The 18,922-nt window shown below is 42.8% G+C and overlaps 1 protein-coding gene across 43 annotated transcripts in view; it reads left to right on the plus strand.

Moving 5' to 3' along the window:
* Nucleotides 1–18,922, plus strand: part of LOC121554718 (receptor-type tyrosine-protein phosphatase delta-like) — a 597,272-nt gene that overhangs the window by 552,856 nt on the left and 25,494 nt on the right. For 25 of the 43 annotated variants that reach the window (XM_045211917.1, XM_041868419.2, XM_045211923.1 and 22 more), the window contains 3 exons: nt 316–428; nt 5,677–5,718; nt 6,303–6,400. In XM_045211917.1, the coding sequence (XP_045067852.1) occupies nt 316–428; nt 5,677–5,718; nt 6,303–6,400 (253 nt within the window). The remainder of the gene's footprint in view (nt 1–315; nt 429–5,676; nt 5,719–6,302; nt 6,401–18,922) is intronic. The other 18 variants (XM_045211930.1, XM_045211932.1, XM_045211933.1 and 15 more) reach the window with 1 other exon arrangement.

Consider the following 18,922-nt stretch of genomic DNA (forward strand, 5'->3'; position numbering starts at 1 on the left):
TTATGCTTCTTGAAATGTTAATCTTATAAACGTTTATGAACATTGAGATATATGTCCCACTAAGAGTAGCATTCATCCCCATGTATACAAAACATAACACAATCTGTCAGATTAAAGGAGGACACAAACTATGCTGGAACACATCAGATGTAATTCATCATTAAGACATATTGTATATTGAAAATGTATACATTTTATTATAGTGTCATTTAATTTTGGGAAATATCTTCAACAGGGATGAAAATGCACCAAAAAACGATAGAACACAAAACATAATAAAAAATAAAAAAGTTTGAAATGTTTTTTTCCCCACAGGAAAAGGGCAGAATCCGAAGCTAGAAAAGGAAGTCTGCCCAACAGCAAGGAGATTCCATCTCATAACCCCACCGACCCTGTGGAGCTTCGACGCATGAACTTCCAAACGCCTGGTAAGGGATTTTGTTGTTGTTGTGAAAGCAAACATAAATCACACAAACCACTGCAAAGCTTCCTAGATCCGTAATCACTCAATGACTTAAGAAACTACGGACGTCTTAGTCAAAATAAGATGTACAGTGGGGAGAACAAGTATTTGATACACTGCCGATTTTGCAGGTTTTCCTACTTACAAAGCATGTGAGAGACGGAATCTAAAACAAAAATACAGAAAATCACATTGTATGATTTTTAAGTAATTAATTTGCATTTTATTGCATGACATACGTATTTGATACATCAGAAAAGCAGAACTGAATATTTGGTACAGAAACCTTTGTTTGCAATTACAGAGATCATACGTTTCCTGTAGGTCTTGACCAGGTTTGCACACACTGCAGCAGGGATTTTGGCCCACTCCTCCACACAGACCTTCTCCAGATCCTTCAGGTTTCGGGGCTGTCGCTGGGCAATACGGACTTTCAGCTCCCTCCAAATATTTTCTATTGTGTTCAGGTCTGGAGACTGGCTAGGCCACTCCAGGACCTTGAGATGCTTCTTACGGAGCCACTCCTTAGTTGACTTGGCTGTGTGTTTCGGGTCTTTGTCATGCTGGAAGACCCAGCCACGACCCATCTTCAATGCTCTTACTGAGGGAAGGAGGTTGTTGGCCAAGATCTCGCGATACATGGCCCCATCCATCCTCCCCTCAATACGCGGACAGTCGTCCTGTCCCCTTTACAGAAAAGCATCCCCAAAGAATGATGTTTCCACCTCCATGCTTCACGGTTGGGATGGTGTTCTTGGGGTTGTACTCATCCTTCTTCTTCCTCCAAACACGGCGAGTGGAGTTTAGACCAAAAAGCTCTATTTTTGTCTCATCAGACCACATTACCTTCTCCCATTCCTCCTCTGGATCATCCAGATGGTCATTGGCAAACTTCAGACGAGCCTGGACATGCGCTGGCTTGAGCAGGGGGACCTTGCGTGCGCTGCAGGACTTTAATCCATGACGGCGTAGTGAGTTACTAATGGTTTTCTTTGAGACTGTGGTCCCAGCTCTCTTCAGGTCATTGACCAGGTCCTGCCGTGTAAAAATCATACAATGTGATTTTCTGGATTTTTGTTTTAGATTCCGTCTCTCACAGTTGAAGTGTACCTATGATAAAAATTACAGACCTCTACATGCTTTGTAAGTAGGAAAACCTGCAAAATCGGCAGTGTATCAAATACTTGTTCTCCCCACTGTAGTTACTTTATCTTCACCTGACTTAGTAGGTGAAGCAGCAGAATTAATGTAATATATCAAATCAGGTTTGTTATCATTGGGGAAGTGTGTGAATGTCTTATGCGTGACCTCTTTAAAAGACACCACCTAAATGCTAAACCAACACTTCTCACATAGTTCCCGTGACTAGAACATTCTGGGGGGTCATTGTTCAAAGTGTGGCTGGACTTGAGGGAAAATGGACAGGTGGCGGGGAAAAGATACACAGGGTCAAAACTGACTGACTCCTCCCCGGAGATAGAGGTGCTGGAGACAGCAGTGCAAGGCTAACACTTTCATGGTAGTTAACATCGTCCTTGTCTTCACGGGTCACCTACAGATGTAGGATCTTAATTTGAGCCAGTTTGCTATAGCATGAAAAGAAACCTGCAGCAACAGAAAATGTGAATTATTATGTGGATTATAATGAATGGATATTTTTTGTAAGGGTTGATACATCATTAGTGCAAATCAAGACTGACATTTTAAAGTGGAAATCTTTTTAAACATCGAATACACTACAAATTTGCATTTCCTGCTGTGAAGGAAAATTCTCAGCAACAAAAGACTGATCAAATTAAGAACCTACATCTGTAGGTCGGTGCAGCCTTTGCCAAGCTAACACTAGTCTCCTCAGAGTGACAGTGTAGCATGTTGGAAGTCACAGGTAGCTGAAACTATGACACTGTCACTGTGCCATGTTACATCCTGTACATGAGGCAGTGGACAGTGGAGAGAAGAGTGGGCCAGTGACAAGCTGTGAACACAAACGTCCCCTCCCTTTTGACCTTCCCTGGCGAGGTGAACAGCGGTCATGCCTGTTCATGTGACCCCTTTTTGTCGCAGAGGGGAAAAAGATGGCCGCCACAGTTCTTTTGTCCCTTGGAGAGCCAATGCATTTTCAAATTTTTGGAGTGAAGAGACACGCTCAACTTGGTACTGGAGTTCTTCTGGCAGCGAGAGCAGTGGGACAGGTGTTCAGGGACTGCCAATAATGTAATATCAAAGCCACATTTTTCAGGTCAGCTCGTATGAAAAGGGAATAAATTATCCCAGCCGCAGGCAGATTTTTTAAAGATTATGCATATTTATGAAACCCCTACTCTCAATTACGTTATATCCATTACTGGAAATGTCAAACTTGGCAAGAGGGGGTGTTTTTTCCCCTCTCAGTTTTCACTTTGAGAAGGGGACTTCAGAGTGATCTAAACCACCACACTTTTCCCTATTCCGGAATCCTCTACAACCATCTTGATTAGTCTCGCACACCATTCTCATTTTCCAAAGAGCCTCTCAAAGTGACTCTCGACTTGCTCGAGCGGTCCAAACATCTTTGTCTCCCTCTTTTACAGCTTCCTCTCCAGTGCTGATTGGTGCTACATTAGACCACACTTCTCTTCCCTCCCTCCCGCCTCCCTCCCTCGCTCCTCCCTCTTTCATCCCTCTCTCACCTCGCTACTCCTCAATGCGCTTTTCCATCTTGAGGACGCTTGATGTGTGCATGGCGCCACGTGGCGATTGGCAGTTCCATTGTCAACCGGCGGCTGAAAATGGGCCTTGAGTGGTAGAGGCTGATAGAAACAACCTCTTGGAGAAATAAAGCGAGTGAGCGCGGGAGAAAAGAGGCTCCGCTTTTCCGCTTTTTCCATTAGCTAATGCCCACTTGTGTTATCAGTGTAGATGAAAAGACCACTGACGTGCCCTCGCAGACACTGTCTCAGGCGGGAGAGTGGGAAAAACGGCACCGTGTCCCGGCTATTATGAAACCTCTATCTGGGACAGGATGACAGCACTTTGTGGAGTCGCCTCACGAACCCTCCCACCCGTGGCCAAAAAGTGTCCTGAGTCAACATTTCGGCAGCTGTGTTTAAGCCTAGACATACAGTACCAGTCAAAAGTTTGGACACACCTACTCATTCAAGGGTTTTTCTTTATTTTTACTATTTTCTACATTGTAGAATAATAGTGAAGATATCAAAACTATGAAATAACACACATGGAATCATGTAGTAACCAATTTCTTTTTAAACAAATCAAAAAATATTTTATATTTGAGATTCTTCAAATAGCCACCCTTTGCCTTGATGACAGCTTTGCACACTCTTGGCATTTTCTCAACCAGCTTCACCTGGAATGCTTTTCCAACAGTCTTGAAGGAGTTCCCACATATGATGAGCACTTGTTGGCTGCTTTTCCTGCACTCTACCGTCCGACTCATCTCAAACCATCTCAATTGGGTTGAGGTCGGGGGATTGTGGAGGCCAGGTCCTCTGATGCAGCACTCCATCACTCTCCTTCTTGGTAAAATAGACCTTACACAGCCTGGAGATGTGTTGGGTCATTGTCCTGTAGAAAAACAAATGATAGTCCCACTAAGCCCAAATCAGATGGGATGGCGTATCGCTGCAGAATGCTGTGGTAGCCATGCTGGTTAAGTGTGCCTTGAATTCTAAATAAATAACAGACAGTGTCACCAGCAAAGCACCCCCACACCATAACACCTCCTCCTCCATGATTTACGGTGGGAGATACACATGCAGAGATCATCCGTTCACCTACACCTCGTCTCACAAAGACACAGCGGTTTGAACCAAAAATCTCCAATTTGGACTCCAGACCATAGGACACATTTCCACCGGTCTAATGTCCATTGCTCGTGTTTCTTGGCCCAGGCAGGTTTCTTCTTATTGGTGTCCTTTAGTAGTGGTTTCTTTGTAGTAATTCGACCATGAAGGCCTGATTCACACAGTCCCCTCTGAACAGTTGATGTTGAGATGTGTCTGTTACTTGAACTCTGTGAAGCATTTATTTGGGCTGCAATTTCTGAGGCTGGTAACTCTATTGAACTTATCCTCTGCAGCAGAGGTAACTCTGGGTCTTCCATTCGGTGGCGGTCCTCATGAGAGCCAGTTTCATCACAGCGCTTGATGGTTTTTGCGACTGCACTTGAAGAAACTTTCAAAGTTCTTGACATTTTCCAGATTGACTGACCTTCATGTCTTAAAGTAGTGATGGACTGTCATTTCTCTTGCTTATTTGAGCTGTTCTGGCCATAATACGGACTTGGTCTTTTACCAAATAGGTGCTATCTTCTGTATACCCCCCTACCTTGTCACAACACAACTGATTGGCTCAAACGCATTAAGACGGAAATAAATTCCACAAATTAACTTTTAACAAGGCACACCTGTTAATTGAAATGCATTCCAGGTGACTACCCCATGAAGCTGGTTGAGAGAATGCCAAGAGTGTGCAAAAGCAGTCATCTAGGCAAAGGGTGGCTATTTGAAGAATCTCAAATATAAAATATATTTTTATTTGTTTAACACTTTTTAGGTTACTACATGATTCCATATGTGTTATTTCATAGTTTTGATGTCTTCACTATTATTCTACAATGTAGAAAATAGTAAAAATAAAGAAAAACCCTTGAATGAGTAGGTGTGTCCAAACCTTGACGGGTCGGTACATAGTGACTTCGGTCAACCCCACACAACCCCCTTCTCTGCTCTCTCCTCTGTTCTCTTCACATACCTTCGCCACAAACAACTTATACAGAATACATTGGTAGCCTGTGTGCTAACACTATTTACATTCAACAATGTCAGTTCTACCTTGTCAAAGTAAAGTCCAACAAAAAATGTTTATGCAAGGTGAAACTTCCTGCCTGCAGACTTTGTAGGATATCTGATGGTCAGAATGGATCTCATTATGATAGGATTGTGCGATCGCTTGACTCAGTTCTTGTTTCTCCGGGTCTGTTTTGTTGAGTGTTTTCATGTCTTTCCCACCGATTTACGCATGGTGGCATAGGCTAGCTTCTAGCATGTCAATGTGTGCGTTACTAACAGATCTATGTGACATTTAGATGATACAGTGTATAACTCTAGTTTCGTCAGTCACCTTCCCCAACGGTTTCTACCCCTTAAACAAAGGAATCATCACATTGCACGATCGTCTGCGACGTTTTTATTTATATCGCCGTTTCTCCGCAGGTTCAGGTGACCCCGGTTACCCCAGTAACTTCCATTCGTCAAGTTAGTTGGTCTTGTTTATGCATTCACCACATTCTTTCTTTCTCTCTTTTGTTTTGTTCCGTTAGTTTTTCTCTTCATCCCCCTCCCCCTCCTCCTCCTTTCTACGTAGACACTTGCAGTCAATCTCACCCCCATCTAATCCACACGTTACTTATTACCATGCCATCCATCGCAGGAGGCAGAGCAAAAAAATTACACATCCTAGTAACATGTCATCACTCAAAGCAGAAAACAACATCTTGGCTTAACTTGGTGATTTGTTTGTTTGTGGTTTGTTTGTTTGTTTGTGTGAATGTCTTCCGTCATGCTAACTCCCTCGGCCGCTCGGTGTGAATAACATTCTTCTCTCACAGTAGGAAGTGTTACAGGAAGTGAAGTCTGCTCGATGACTTCTCATTGGCTTCCTTTCCTGTCCATATCTTCCTATGAGCATGCCACTGCTTTGAGTGAAAAAATTGCCTAACAACGATCCACTTCTCCATCCCCCTGTTACACACATGCTGCTTTTCTAATGATTCACTGATTGTAACCGTGGTAGCGACCCCCTCACCCCTGGCGACTGACCTCTTCCGTTTGATTGACAGGCATGGCCAGCCACCCACCAATCTCCATCCTGGACCTGGCCGATCATTTGGAGCGCTTGAAAGCCAACGACAACCTGAAGTTTTCACAGGAATACGAGGTAAACAGGAGGCTTGTTTCTTATCTGTTTGCATATTTAGGTTAGATTGGAGGTGTTATCGGAGAAGGATTCATGTTTTTGATGAACTAAGATGCCATCTGTCATTCAGAAAAAAGGGTTAGTATATTAAAGACTTTGGACTTTTTGATTATGCTTTTATGGTCACAGTGAAAACATCACTAGGTGTCCAGGTTGGGACTGAGTTGTTTACCCCTGGTATAGTGTATGTGAAAAACATGGACATTATTACATTAATCTACATGCTTGTTAGCGTATGCTACCCCAACAGTGTAAGCTCATGTGCCTGAGAGAGAGGCTGGATGCCCTCTAAACTCATTGTGTCACTCATTGTGTAATGTGTCAGGAGTTTATTTAAGCCCCAAGTCTCGCCATGTAATGTTATTTTCCCGAACCCTTTAATCCGGTCATTACAAAAGTGTCACAGCACTGCCACCCTGCCATTCAGGAAAGCCAGTCCTTAACATGGCACCTGGCATTCAGGAAAAAGTGAAAATTAAACATTTATCCAGTCACAACGGGCTTGATTGAAAGGCCTGTCGTCCCCCCGCGCCGCCGTATCTCTGAACGGCAATAATTGTTCCATTTAATATGGACACCGCTCAGAAAAGGTCAGCATCTCGCCAACGCGCCTTCATCTCATTAGCCCGCAGACAAGGTGACGCGACCCTTCGGCCAGGATTCGCCAAAGTCTCATCTGACCAGAGAAGAAGAAGGGAAGGGGGTTGTCTTTGGTAGGACTGTGGCGGTCATAACATTTTGTCAGCCGGTTATTGTCATGCGAAATAAAGCTGAGAAATAGCAGCTGAGAAATAAATACAGTTGAAGTCGGAAGTTTACATACACCTTAGCCAAATACTAGGTCCAAAAGACTTCTCAACAGCTTCTACCCCCAAGCCATAAGACTCCTGAACAGCTAATCATGGCTACCCGGACTATTTGCACTGCCCCCCCACCCCATCCTTTTACGCTGCTGCTACTCTGTTAATGATTTATGCATAGTCACTTTAACTCTACCCACATGTACATATTACTTCAACTACCTCAACTAGCCGGTGCCCCTGCACATTGACTCTGCACCGGTACCCCCCTGTATATATAGCCTCCCTACTGTTATTTTATTTTACTTCTGCTCTTTTTTTCTCAACACTTTTTTTGTTGTTGTTTTATTTTTACCTTTTTGTTAAAAATAAATGCACTGTTGGTTAAGGGCTGTAAGTAAGCATTTCACTGTAATGTCTGCACCTGTTGTATTCGGCGCAAGTGGCCAATACAATTTGATTTGATTTGATTTGAATACATTTAAACTCAGTTTTTCACAATTCCTGACATTTAAAATTCCCTGTCTTAGGTCAGTTAGGATCACCACTTTATTTTAAGAATGTGAAATGTCAGAATAATAGTAGAGAGAATGATTAATTTCAGCTTTTAGTTTTTTCATCACATTCCCAATGGGTCAGAAGTTTACATACACTCAATTAGTATTTGGTAGCATTGCCTTTAAATTGTTTAACTTGGGTCAAACGTTTTGGGTAGCCTTCCATAAGCTTCCCACAATAAGTTGGGTGAATTTTGGCCCATTCCTCCTGGTGTAACTGAGTCAGGTTTATAGGCCTCCTTGCTCGCACACGCTTTTTCAGTTCTGCCCACACATTTTCTATACGATTAAGGTCAGGGCTTTGTGATGGCCACTCCAATACCTTGACTTTGTTGTCCTTAAGCCATTTTGCCACAACTTTGGAAGTATGCTTGGGTTCATTGTCCATTTGGAAGACCCATTTGCGACCAAGCTTTAACTTCCTGACTGATGTCTTGAGATGTTGCTTCAATATATCCACATCATTTTCCTTCCTCATGATGCTATCTATTTTGTGAAGTGCACCAGTCCCTCCTGCAGCAAAGCATCCCCACAGCATGATGCTGCCACCCCCGTGCTTCACGGTTGGGATGGTGTTCTTCGGCTTGCAAGCGTCCTCCTTTTTCCTCCAAACATAACGATGGTCATTCTGGCCAAACAGTTAAATTTTTGTTTCATCAGACCAGAGGACATTTCTCCAAAAAGTACGATCTTTGTCCCCATGTGCAGTTGCAAACCGTAGTCTGGCTTTTTTATGGTGGTTTTGGAGCAGTGGCTTCTTCCTTGCTGAGCGGCCTTTCAAGTTATGTCGATATAGGACTTGTTTTACTGTAGATCTAGATACTTTTGTACCTGTTTCCTCCAGCATCTTCACAAGGTCCTTTGCTGTTGTTCTGGGATTGATTTGCACTTTTCGCACCAAAGTACATTAATCTCTAGGAGACAGAATGCGTCTCCTTCCTGAGTGGTATGAGGGCTGCGTGGTCCCATGGTGTTTATACTTGGGTACTATTGTTTGTACAGATGAACGTGGTACCTTCAGGCGTTTGGAAATGACTCCCAAGGATGATCCAGACTTGTGGAGGTCTACAATTTCTTTTCTGAGGTCTTGGCTGATTTCTTTTGATTTTCCAATGATGTGAAGCAAAGAGGCACTGAGTTTGAAGGTAGGCCTTAAACTACATCCACAGGTACACCTCCAATTGCCTCAAATGATGTCAATTAGCCTATCAGAAGCTTCTAAAGCCATGACATCATTTTCTGGAATTTTCCAAGCTGTTTAAAGGCACAGTCAACTTAGTGTATGTAAACTTCTGACCCACTGGAATTGTGATACAGTGAATTATAAGTGAAATAATCTTGTGTCATGCACAAAGTAGATGTCCTAACCAACTTGCCAAAACTATAGTTTGTTAACAAGAAATGTGTTGAGTGGTTGAAAAACAAGTTTTAATGACTCCAACCTAAGTGTATGTAAACTTCCGACTTCAACTGTATAGTAGCAGCTGGGATCCTCCTCCTTTTAGTGGCAACCATCAAAACTATGCTTTCACATGAGATTGCATATAGAAATGTATGGGCTTACTGTATAAGAACACTTATTTCACTTAACGTATCAACCACTGTTTGAGGAGCATGCAGCCTCTCACTGTGCGACAGGTGATATTCCGCCCAAACTCTGTATGACATGGGCTCTCCTACCATGTTCCTGCAGCTACCCAGTGCTTCATTTGGGAAACCAAGTGAAATCTGTTCGGGAACATTGATAGTAACATGTTTTCACAACGAAACATATTTAATTAAACTGTTGATAGCCCCTCTCTCTGCGCACTTGAGGAAGGAATGAAGGATAGAGAGGAGTAGATGGAAATGTACAGCTAAAGGTAATGTGTCAGCCTATTAATGATGAAAACATAAAAAATGCCCTATTACTAGGCTATTCAAAATCAAATACAAATTCACTATAATTGTAGGCTAACTTTGTAAGCACAATCAATGAACCAACAGCATCGCCTAGGCCTATACGTTCTCTCCCAGACTCGTGGATAGAAAGTTTGGAGCATAGCATGACATAACCAGTCCATCCAGTATGCATAATAATAGTCCACACTCAAAGGCGATTACTAGAATTTGTTTAACTTTGGAATATAGGCTAGACCAATTATGTGCCAAAGACATCTTAAATCTATGTTTTTTTTTTAATGTTTTTCTGCCGTGTGTAATATGTGGAAGGATATTAGGCTATATTGTATAACGGCACAATCATTATTTAAATTCAGGTTTATGGGGGGGCTTGGGCTTATATACAGGCCTATGCGTATGCATAAGCTCTAATATGGGTATGGGTGTTCTACATGCAATGTCTTAAATGATTTGAATTAATCCTCACCTTAGAAAGCGCTGCCCATTACGTTGTTTGGCTTTGAAACAACATCCACAATGACCATGTTTTCCACTCAGTTTCAAGCTATTGTTGAACTTCTTTCTTCAAATTGATAGATCACAATGAGGTGAGTTTTAAAAGCTTGATATGGTTTTGATGATATGTGTTTGATGTGATTTTCGATTGCATTTGCATTGATGTCAGAGTGGTAAGAGGGACGTCGTTAGCCAGTTGGGTACTATCAACGCATGTCCAGAGTGCATAAGAGGAGATTACCGTGACTCATGACTGCAGGTGTGGCGGTAATATGGTCACCGCAACAGCCCTAGTCTTTGGTTCTGCACATTCACAAAGACATAATACTATTTCTGTGATTTCATCAGACGATGAAACATAGTGGGTTTGATTGATTGGAGCAGAGTGGCATGGTCCAAAAGTAAAGTTACTGTTTTTTCCCTCCCCTCACAGTCATCACTCTCGGCAGTCACTCCACAAATGTGGAATTAAATACCTTTTAAAGCCCAATAAATCCCCTGTTTCCCTATTGCCGCTTGCCATTGCTAGATGGATTCTGTGCGAAACACAATGGGAGTAAATCTAAATAGATGGACCTGCGTTCAACTGAATGTTGGCGAAGCTGCAGAATTGTGCTAGAGCGCCGAGGTCCTTTCAGGGCCATTGTGTGTGATGGAACTGCAGTCCACCTCTTTCTCTCTCTCGCTCGCTCTCTCACTTTCTCTCTCTTTCTCTGCCTCTCTCTGCGGGCTGTGCCACCACAGCTCCAAACCATGAGGTCACAATGTGGCTGGCTGCCAAGCTGCCCCAACCATTATTGCACCTTAAGTAAATTGAATTTTAAGTCGAAGGCGGGTTTTTTCACGAGGAATGGAATGTAATTTTCAGAGCACAATGAAACTAAAGTTCTTTATTATGAGCAATATTGCGACCCACTGTTTCAACATATTTTGATAAAAATGCGGCAGCTTAGCCTAAGTTTTGTCCTGACTGACTTGCACTGCATTCTGGTCTGCATTTCTGCAGATAATGAAAGTCACACAACTGAGATTTGGTCTTACTGACAAAGTTCACATGCTCTTAACCCTTAGTAAAGTGTATCTCATGTAGGTGACCAAATACTTATTTTCCACCACAATTTGCAAATAAATTCATAAAAAATCCTACAATGTGATTTTCTGGAAATAAAATTCTCAATTTGTCTGTCATAGTTGACGTGTACCTATGATGAAAATTACAGGCCTCTCTCATCTTTTTAAGTGGGAGAACTTGCACAATTGGTGGCTGACTAAATACTTTTTTCCCCCACTGTAAATCAAAGGTTAACTGTGCAAAAAGTAAATCCCAAACTCTTTTTCAGTCATTCCTCTAGAGATTATACAGGGAGAGTTTATCCAAGACTCTAACCGCCTCATGTATAAACAAACATGATCATTTCACCATTTCAATAATCTTACAATGCATCCTTCCTCCACACTTCCTAAAAGGAATCACTAACCTCAAATCAAATTTAATTTAATTATATTACACATGCGCCGAATACAAGAGGTGTAGACTTTACTGTGAAGTGCCTACTTACGAGCCCTTTCCAAACAATGCAGAGTTAAAAAGTAAGAAACATTTGCTACAAATATTAACGAAAATATTAACACAATAAAATAAAGAGACTATATAGAAGGAGTACTGGTACCGAGTTAATGTGCAGTGGTACGAGGTAGCTGAGGTAATTGAGGTAATATGTACATGTAGGTAGGGGTGAAGATGACTAGGCAATCAGGATAGATAATCAACAGAGTAGCAGCAGCGCATGTGAAGTGTGAAAGAGTGTGAAATTGTGTCTATGTGCGTGTGTGTGTGGACCTGTTTTACTATTCTTGTGGGGACCAGAAGTCCAACTGGGGACATTTTGTTAGTCCCCACGAGGTCAAATGCTATTTCTAGGGGGTTTAGGGTTAAGGTTAGAATTAGTGTTAGGGTTAGAATTATGTTAATGGTTAGGGTTAGGAGCTAGGGTTAGTTTTAGGGTTAGGGTTAGAAGCTAGGGTTAGGTTTAGGGTTAGGGTTAAGGTTAGGTTTTTGGGTTAGGGTTAGGGTAAGAGTACGGGTTAGGGTTAGGGGTTAGGGAAAATAGGATTTTGAATGGGACTGAATGGTGTGTCCGCACAAGGTTAGCTGTACAATTATTATTTTTTGTGTGTGTATGTGGCATCAATATGCATGTATGTGTGTTTTGTGTGTGTTAGCGTATATAGTGTGGGTGTGTGTGTGTGTGTTGGCGTGTCAATGTAGTATGTGTGAGTGTGTGGGTAGAGTCCAGTGAGTGTGCATAAAGCCGGTGCAAATAAAAAGGGATTCAATGCAAATAGTCAGGGTAGCCATTTGAATAACTGTTCAGCAGTCTTATGGCTTGGGGTATTAAACTGTTCAGGAGCCTTTTGGTCCCAGACTTGGCGCTTGGGTAGCTGGAATATTTGACAACTTTTAGGGCCTTTCTCTGACACCGCCTGGTATAGAGGACGTGGATGGCAGGGAGCTCGGCCCCAGTGATGTACTGGGCCATATGCACTAACCTCTGTAGCGCCTTATGATCGTATGCCAAGCTGTTGCCATACCAAGCGATGGTGCAGCCAGTCAAGTCGTGCGCAGCTACGCAGTCATGGCTGAATAGGGCGTACAGGAGGGGACTAAGCACGCACCCCTGAGGGGTCCCCGTGTTGAGGGTCAGCGTGGTAGATGTGTTGTTGCCAACCCTCACCACCTGGGGGTGGCCCGTCAGGAAGTCCAGGATGCAGTTGCAGAGGGCGGTGTTCAGTCCCAGGGTCCTTAGCTTACTGATGAGCTTGGAGGGCACTATGGTGTTGAACGCTGAGCTGTAGTCAATGAATAGCATTCTCACGTAGGTGTTCCTTTTGTCCAGGTGGGAAAGGGCAGTGTGGAGTGCAATAGACATTGCATCATCTGTGGATCTGTTGGGGCGGTATGCGAATTGGAGTGGGTCTGGGATGATGGTGTTGATGTGAGCCATGACCAGCCTTTCAAAGCATTTCATGGCTACAGATGTGAGTGCTACTTAGATAGGTTACCTTGGTGTTCTTGGACACAGGGAATATGGTGGTCTGCTTGAAACATGTAGGTATTACAGACTGGGTCAGGAGGAGGTTGAAAATGTAAGTGAAGACACTTGCCAGCTGGTCAGCGCATGCGCTGAGTGCGCGTCCTGGTAATCCGTCTGGCCCTGCGGCCTTGTGAATGTTAACCTGTTTAAAGTTCTTACTCACATCGGCTACGTAGAGCGATCACACAGTTATCCGGATTAGCTGGTGCTCTCAATCATGGTTCAGTGTTGCTAGCCTCGAGCATAGAAGGCATTTAGCTCGTCTGGTAGGCTTGCAGAATTTCTTATAAGCGTTCGGATTAGTGTCCCGCTCCTTGAAAGCGGCAGCTCTAGCCTTTAGCTCAGTGCGAATGTTGCCTGTAATCCATGGCTTCTGGTTGGGATATGTACGTACAGTCACTGTGGAGACGGCGGTTGAGACAAATGAAGCCGGTGCTGATGTGGTGAAGACACCTCAATGCCATCGGATGAATCTCGGAACATATTCCAGTCTGTGCTAGCGAAACAGTCCTGTAGCTCAGCATCAGGTGACATGCTGGTAGAAATAAGGTAAGACCGATTTCAGTTTTCCTGCAGTACAATCACTGGCCACTAGGAGCGCCACCTCTGGGTGAGCATTTTCTTGTTTGCTTATGGCCCTATACAGCTTGTTGAGTGCGGTCTTAGGTCCAGCATTGGTTTGTGGTGGTAAGTAGTCAGCTACGAAAAATATAGATGAAAACTCTCTTGGTAAATAGTTTGGTCTATCATGTTGTATTCTAACTCAGGGGAGCAGAACCTCGAGACTTCCTTAATATTAGAGATGGCCCACCAGCTGTTGTAAACAAAGAGACTCACAACACCCAGCCTGAGTTTGCCCGTCGCTGCCATTCTGTCTTGCCGATGTATAGAAAAAATAGCTCGTTTTTTTCTTCCATGTCCTTGTTCAGCCACGTCTTGGAGAAACATAGTATATTACAGTTATTCAGATCACATTGATAGGATAGTCTCGAACAGAGCTCATCCAGTTTATTCTCCAGTGATTGCACGTTCGCCAATATAACGGAGGGAGAGGTGGTTTATCCACTCTCCGACGTAGTTTCGTCAGGTATCCCGCACGCCGGCCTCTATAACGCCGCCTCTTCCTTCTTCGAGTGTCAGGGATTTAGGCCTGGTCCAAGATGAGCAGTATGTCATTCACCTCCGTCTCATTGAATTAAAAATCTTCATCCAAAACGAGGTTAGTGTTCTGATGTCCAGAAACTATTTTCGGTCATAGAAAATGATGCCAGAAACACTATGTACAAAATAAATTAAGATCATCTATAAAAAAAAACACACAAAATAGCACAATTGGTCAGGAGCCCGTAAAACGGCTGCTATTCCCTCCAGCACCATTGTAGTAGCCTGAAATTACTGGATTGGTGTGAGAAACCTTTCCACTAGCTTGCTTTCACCAATTATGTCATGTCACTACCAGAAAGGAGGAAGGAATGAGGCATTTAAATACTATTTTATCACGTTTACCTCTCTGTGCTTCCTGCCCTTTGGCGTCAGGTACCTTTATTCCCAATAGTGGGCATAATACAGCTCATAACTCCCTTATTGGAAATATAAAAAGTTAGAGACTCTTTAAAGAACACAGCCCAATATTTCCTCTGACATGTGAAATTGAACAATATGTTTCACAATGTGGTGTTTTCTCTTACACAACTAGTGGTATTACATTTTATAGCTAGTTTATTTGTGGTGAGGGACCATCCGGGCTTTACGGAGCTATAGGAGCTATAGGAGGGGTTAGATTGCTGATTCTGTTGGTTGCACTCAATTGTACAGCTCTTCTGTGTGCCGTAAACCCTAACCTGATAGAAGGCCCAAGGATGGTGGAGAGCAAACTTGGCCTTTGAGGAAAACCTCATCTACAATGGCTAAAATGTAAAATAGTGGTCTCTTATCGTTGTAGTTATTATAGTAGACTATTGTAGTAATTTTCTGCTTACTAAGGTTGGCATTCATTGTATGCAACAATAGTCCTAGCCAATAGAGAGATAATGTTTTTTTTTTCTTCCTTCATGAGATCAATGTTCAGCCATTGCATGCTTCTATAGCAGCTGTAATTTGAAATGTGTCAACCCAAAGACGTGCAGGCTGATGCCTATCAACGTTACATTTTCAAAAGACAGTAAAGAGTCAGAATACATTTCATCTTTCTTTGACAGGTGTTGTTGTACCCAAATCATTTATGATTACTGCACGTCAGTATAGAAGTCCAGACATTCCTAACACATTCCTAACTCCTAACTTCTTGATATCAGCTATTGTTCTCTCTTGTAAAGCTTAAGCACTTCCGATTTATTCATGCTAACCATTTGCTCCTGACAAGGATCCCTGGAGAGCCACTTCACATTCCAAGGCTAAGTCTCAAATGGCACCCTATTCCCTTTTATAGTGCACTAATTTTGACCAGGGCCCATAGGGCTCTGATTGAAAGTAGTGCACTATATAAGCAATAGGGTGCCATTTGAGACAAGGGCAATACACTGCCAACCATTCTTCAGCTTAGACTGACAAAAATGGACACTCTGTTGTTAAAACCATTACCTTCATCTGATTCCAAATAGCTGTAAAAAGCCATTATGAATGTAGTATGTAGTAATTTTGCTATTTACTTTAGCAAGTGAAAGCATTCTTAATTTAATGAAAAAAAATGGTGACCAACTTTTTATTTAGATTTGTTCTCTTGTTTTCGAGGGGGGTTTACAGGTAAAAAAATACATTGCCCCCCTCAGTCTCCATCCACCTGCCCGCATCCTCCCTCCCCACCCGGAAACCATGCCTCCCACTTCGCCTAGCCCCCCTAACCCCCACCTATCGACCCGAAGAAAGAATGCCTCCTACCCCTTGCCATCCCACCCAGAAACCAAGGTTGCCCATCAGTCCCCTTCCCACCCATCCATCCCTATTCTCTATTGTGCCACTAGCCTACACACAATACCCCATAATGTCAAAGTGGAATATATCGTTTTTAAATTAATAAAAAATGGAAAGCTGAAATGTCTTGAGTCAATAAGTATTCAACCCCTTTGTTATGGCAAGCCTAAATACGTTCATGAGTAAAAATGTGATTAACAAGTCACATAATAAGTTGATTGGACTCTAATAGTGTTTAATATGATTTTTGAATGACTACCTCATCTCTGTGATAGGAGAAAACTGAGGATGGATCAACAACATTGTAGTTACTCCACAATACTAACCTAAATGACAGAGTGAAAAGAAGGAAGCCTGTACAGAATACAAATATTCCAAAACATGCAACTTGTTTGCAATAAGGCACTAAAGTAAAACTACAAAAGTAAAAATCAAAGAAATTAACTTTATGTCCTGAATACAAAGCGTTATGTTAGGGGCAAATCCAACACAACACATAAATGAGTACCACTCTTCATATTTTCAAACATGGTGGCGACTGCATCATGTTATGGGTATGCTTGTCATCGGCAACGACTAGGGAGTGTTTACGATAAAAATAAACAGAATAGAGGTAAGCACAGACAAAATACTAGAGGAAAACATGGATCAGTCTGCTTTCCAACAGACACTGGGAGATGAATTCACCTTTCAGCAGGACAATAACCTAAAACACAAATAAAATAAAATACAATTTTATTTGCCACAGTGTTGCTTGCCTCGAAGCGAGCATAGAAGTGATTTAGCTCGTCTGGTAGGCTCGTGTCACTGGGCAGCTCACGGCTGTACTTCCCTTTTGCAAGCCCTGCCACATCCGACGAGCGTCAGAGCCATTGTAGTACGATTCAATCTTAGTCCTGTATTGACTCTTTGCCTGTTTGATGGTTCGGCGGAGGGCATAGCGGGATTTCTTATAAGCGTCCGGGTTAGAGTCCCGCTCCTTGAAAGCGGCAGCTCTACCCTTTAGTGCAGATGTTGCCTGTAATCCATGGCTTCTGGTTGGGGTATGTACGTACGGTCACTGTGGGGACGACGTCATTGATGCACTTATTGATAAGGCTGATGTGGTGTACTCCTCAATGCCATCGGAAGAATCCCGGAACATATTCCAGTCTGTGCTAGCGAAACAGTCCTGTAGCTTAGCATCTGCGTCATCTGACCACTTGCTTATTAACCGAGTCACTGGTGCTTCCTGCTTTAGTTTTTGCTTATAAGCAGGAATCAGAAGGATAGAATTATGGTCAGATTTGACAAATGCAGGGCGAGGGAGAGCTTTGTATGCATCTCTGTGTGGGAGTAAAGGTGGTCTAGAGTTTTTTTTCCTCTGGTTGCACATTTAACATGCTGGTAGAAATTAGGTAGAACGGATGTAAGTTTCCCTGCATTAAAGTCCTCGTCCACTAGGAGCGCTGCCTCTGGTTTTCCTGTTTACTTATGGCCTTATACAGCTCATTGAGTGCAGTCTTAGTGCCAGCATCGGTTTGTGGTGGTAAATAGACAGCTACGACAAATATAGATGAAAACTCTCTTGGTAAATAGTGTGGTCTACAGCTTATCATGAGATACCCTACCTCAGGCGAGCTAAACCTAGAGACTTCCTTAATATTAGATTTTGTGCACCAGCTGTTGTTTAAAAATAAATAAATCTTTGTCCAATACGAGGTGAGTAATCGCTGTCCTGATATCCAGAAGCTATTTTTGGTCATGAGAGACAGGGGCAGAAGCATTATGTACAGAATAAATTACAAATAATGCAAAAAAACACACATAATAGCACAATTGGTTAGGGGGCCGTAAAACAGCAGCCATCTCCTCCGGCGCCATCCCCTCCCACAAGGCAAATATACAGTGCATTCGTAAAGTATAAAGACCCCTTGACTTTTTCCACATTTTGTTATGTTACAGCCTTATCCTAAAATGGATTAAATTGCTTTTTTCCCTCATCAATCTACACACAATACCCCATAATGACAAAGCAAAAACATGTTTTTTCTTTATTAAAATTAAAAACAGAAATATATTATTTACATAAGTATTCAGACCCTTTGCTATGAAACTCGAAATTGAGCACAGGTGCATCCTGTTTCCATTGATCATCCATGAGATGTTTCTACAACTTGATTGGAGTCCACCTGTAGTAAATGCAATTGATTGGACATGATTTGGAAAGGCACATACCTGTCTATATAAGGTCCCACAGTTGACAGTGCATGTCAGAGCAAAAACCAAGCCATGATGTCGAAGGAATTGTCTGTAGAGCTCCGAGACAGGATTGTGTTGAGGCACAGATCTGGGGAAGGGTACCAAAACATTTCTGCAGCATTGAAGGTCCCCAAGAACACAGTGGCCTCCATCATTCTTAAATGGAAGAAGTTTGGAACCACCAAGACTCTTCCTAGAGCTGGCCGCCCGGACAAACTGAGCAATCAGGGGAGAAGGTTCTTGGTCACCTCCCTGACCAAGGCCGTTCCCTCCCGATTGCTCCGTTTGTCTGATGGTCTCTTTGACAGAGCTCCAGAGTTCCTCTGTGAAGATGGGAGAACCTTCCAGAAGGACAACCATCTCTGAAGCACTCCACCAATCAGGCCTTTATGGTAGAGTGGCCAGATGGGAGCCACTCCTCAGTAAAAGGCACATGACAGCCCGCTTGGAGTTTGCCAAAAGGCACCTGAAGGATTCTCAGAC

This window comes from Coregonus clupeaformis, chromosome 39 (assembly GCF_020615455.1).
Source record: "Coregonus clupeaformis isolate EN_2021a chromosome 39, ASM2061545v1, whole genome shotgun sequence".
Classification (NCBI taxonomy): domain Eukaryota; kingdom Metazoa; phylum Chordata; class Actinopteri; order Salmoniformes; family Salmonidae; genus Coregonus; species Coregonus clupeaformis.